Here is a 2,996-nt window from a genome sequence, read left to right as displayed (position 1 = left end):
TTGAGAAAGAACCATAGAAATGGTAAGAAACATTGCTAGTATCCAGAAGAGACAAAAATACATATTGCACGTCCTCCCTAACCAAAGTAGTAAGATATGATTCAACTAATTCCTAAGGTACAAGGAAACTAACAAGTTTAGCAGCCACTGTTCAGAAGGACAATAACCAAGCAATACACATCTGCTCCATTATATGGATTTCACCAATAGGCAGAGCATTAACAATTATAAGTAAAATCATATCATATATACAGATAAAAGAATATAAATTACACAAACATAACAGAATATACAGCCATTGTGCCAACTTAGTCACTTATAGTAAAACAGCTCAATTGATTAGTACCAGGATGAAAACTGAAAAAATAAATATTTTCAATACATCAGTAGATTTCCAAGTAAAACATTCATAGATGAACAATGGCCTCCAAGTGCCAGAGAACAGTGCAAATGAAAGATCAAAAACACTAATCTTTTCGATCATGAGCATCTCATCAAACAGAAAAAAAAGATTGACCCACTGAATATAACAGCTATATAAACAATAATGGATTGGATTCAAATTGCATAAGAACCATTTACCTCAAAGCAACTACGTAAGCCTTTTACACCACCATACCACCTTATTAGATCAATTAAGTAGAAAATTGGGATTTAAGTAAACTCAATAGGATGGGATAGTATGAAAGGCCGAATATAGCAAATGATACTTTATTTAGATCCCCTAAAGATAATGAAAAGTGTGCACCAATCAGACATGTTTGCCATCTATCAGTCATGGCCTGTACAATTCCTAAGCTACAAATGAGACCCTTAACAAAACAATATGCAGTAAAGCAATGAAGGGCTTCTCCTACTGAGTTCGTACAGATCAGGAATGCCCTGCAAAAAACGAATGCAGGGCAATCAACAACACTACCCATAAGTCCTCCATGTACTACTGTTTCATGGGGAAGAAGAGAACTTGAAATTGGCATTGATCACTGAAATTGGCAACATCAAGATCAACCAAAACGAAACAGAATTCAAAAGATTGTTGCAGAACCTGATAAATCAGATTCACCAAGCATTCTTCTTCTTAGGATCATAGTAAGTGAGATACCACTTAACAAACTTCTTCAAACCTGTCTCCAAATCAATGCTAGGCTTATACCCAAGCTCCTTACGAGCCAAGCTTATATTCGCGTGTGTGAATTGCACATCTCCATTGCTCGGCAAAGGCAACACCTTTTTTTTAGCTTTCACCTTCAAAAGCTTCTCCAATATACTCACAAGCTTCCCCACGGGGATGGGCGAAGTGTTCCCCAAATTGAAAATCCGGAATTGTGCCGCACCTTTCTTCTTCCCACCACTACCGGTACTCTTTTTCGCAGTATCCAAAGCTGACAAACAACCCCTAACTATGTCATCAATGTAGGTGAAATCTCTTGCAACAGTAGTGTGATCAGGACCTTCAAATATAGTAATTTGCTTCCCTTTGAGAATATCTCTTGTGAAGAAGAAATACGCCATATCGGGCCTACCCCAAGGCCCGTAAACAGTGAAAAACCTCAACCCAGTAAGCGATAAACCATGAATATGATTGTAAGTATGAGCAATTGCTTCGCCTGCCTTCTTGGTGGCGGCGTAGAGACTCGCAGGGCGGTCCGTGCGGTCTTTTTCAGAAAAGGGTACTTTCGAATTGAGTCCATAAACCGAACTCGAAGAAGCCCATACAATCGAAGGTTGTGGATTCACAGATTTACAAACTTCAAGAAGATTCACAAACCCAGCAACGTTGCTGCGAATATACGAACTAGGGTTTTGCATTGCGTATCTGACACCAGCCTGAGCTGCGAGATGCATTACGTGAGTAAAAGGCACGACATCGAAGAGCTTGCGAAGAAGATCTGCATCGTTAATGTCGCCATCGACAACGAACACTCCGACTCGATCAAGCAACACTTTGCGGGACATCTTGAGGCCAGTATCGTAATAAGAGTTGAAATTGTCAAGCCCTAGAACTCCATCGCCGCGCCGCTTGAGCGCGATGGAGACGTGCGAGCCGACGAAGCCAGCCGCGCCAGTGACAAGAACGGAGAGGCCAGCCCGGGAGCGAACGCGAGCCGAGGAGCGAACGCGCCGCTCCCAGACCGCGCCGCCCCAGGAAATGTTGCGGACGGTGTGGCGAGTGGCGGCGGAGGGGGTTGGCGGCGGCGATGACGGCGGAGAGAAGAAGAAGAAGAGGAAGATGAAGGCCAGGAAGAGGAAGGACCAGAGGGTGAGCTTTGGGAGAGAGGAGTGGTACCGGAGACGATTAATGTACGGTGGAGATTTGTCCGGTTTGAACTTTCCGGCGGTAATCGAAGCAATGTTGTCGATGTGAGAGAGGGTAGTCATTTGGAGGAAGTTGGGGACTGGTATTGTGAGATCAAAACCCTAATTTTTTTACTCTTTTCGATGATTGTAGAATTTGTGAACAATATAAAAGGGAAAAACAAAAGAAGATGGATGGATATGTATAATGTGGAGTTTAAATTGGGGTGGGGAAGGGTTTTGGCTTAGAATCCGCTTGGCTTATAGTAGAAGTTTCGTAATGGGTTCAAACAAGAAAGTTGGGATTTTCTTTTGCTGGTGCTCTCCCTCTCTCGTGTGGCAAAATAATTTATTTTATTTTTAAAATTAAGAGGTGTTTGGAAATTAATATTTTTAATAATTTTTTTTATTTTTTATAAAAAAAAAATGTGAAAAAAATAGAAAGAATTAGATGATTTTTTTTATTGTTTTTACTATTTTCACTACTCTCCAAACACCACCTAACTCTCCGTCCCCTTTGCTTATTTGATTTTTTTATTAAAATTTCAAACAAAAAATCATTAAAATAAATTTACAATGTTACTTAAAAAAAAAGAGTAAATATCTCAATAATTTATAATCTTAATACAATTAAAAATAATAATTTTCAATTGCAATAACTTTTTTCCACCTTGTAAAAAAGCAACAAAAAAAAATATTGA

The 2,996-nt window shown here is 39.7% G+C and overlaps 1 protein-coding gene across 1 annotated transcript; it reads right to left on the bottom strand.

Annotated features, from left to right (window-relative positions):
- Positions 1 to 697: 697 nt before the first annotated feature.
- On the bottom strand, positions 698 to 2,631 carry LOC114262045 (UDP-glucuronate 4-epimerase 3). The gene has a single exon (XM_028202385.2). The coding sequence runs from the start codon at positions 2,377 to 2,379 to the stop codon at positions 1,060 to 1,062; it is 1,320 nt and encodes a 439-aa protein (XP_028058186.1). The 5' UTR covers positions 2,380 to 2,631; the 3' UTR covers positions 698 to 1,059.
- Between the last annotated feature and the right edge of the window lie 365 nt (positions 2,632 to 2,996).

This window comes from Camellia sinensis, chromosome 13, assembly GCF_055761805.1.
Source record: "Camellia sinensis isolate YWXY chromosome 13, ASM5576180v1, whole genome shotgun sequence".
In the NCBI taxonomy this organism is placed as follows: Eukaryota; Viridiplantae; Streptophyta; class Magnoliopsida; order Ericales; family Theaceae; genus Camellia; species Camellia sinensis.
This window is presented reverse-complemented; position numbering and strand designations above follow the sequence as displayed.

Excerpts from the sequence above, each read along its gene's own strand:
- LOC114262045 (XM_028202385.2), bottom strand. The coding sequence starts at position 2,379 with ATGACTACCCTCTCTCACATCGACAACATTGCTTCGATTACCGCCGGA.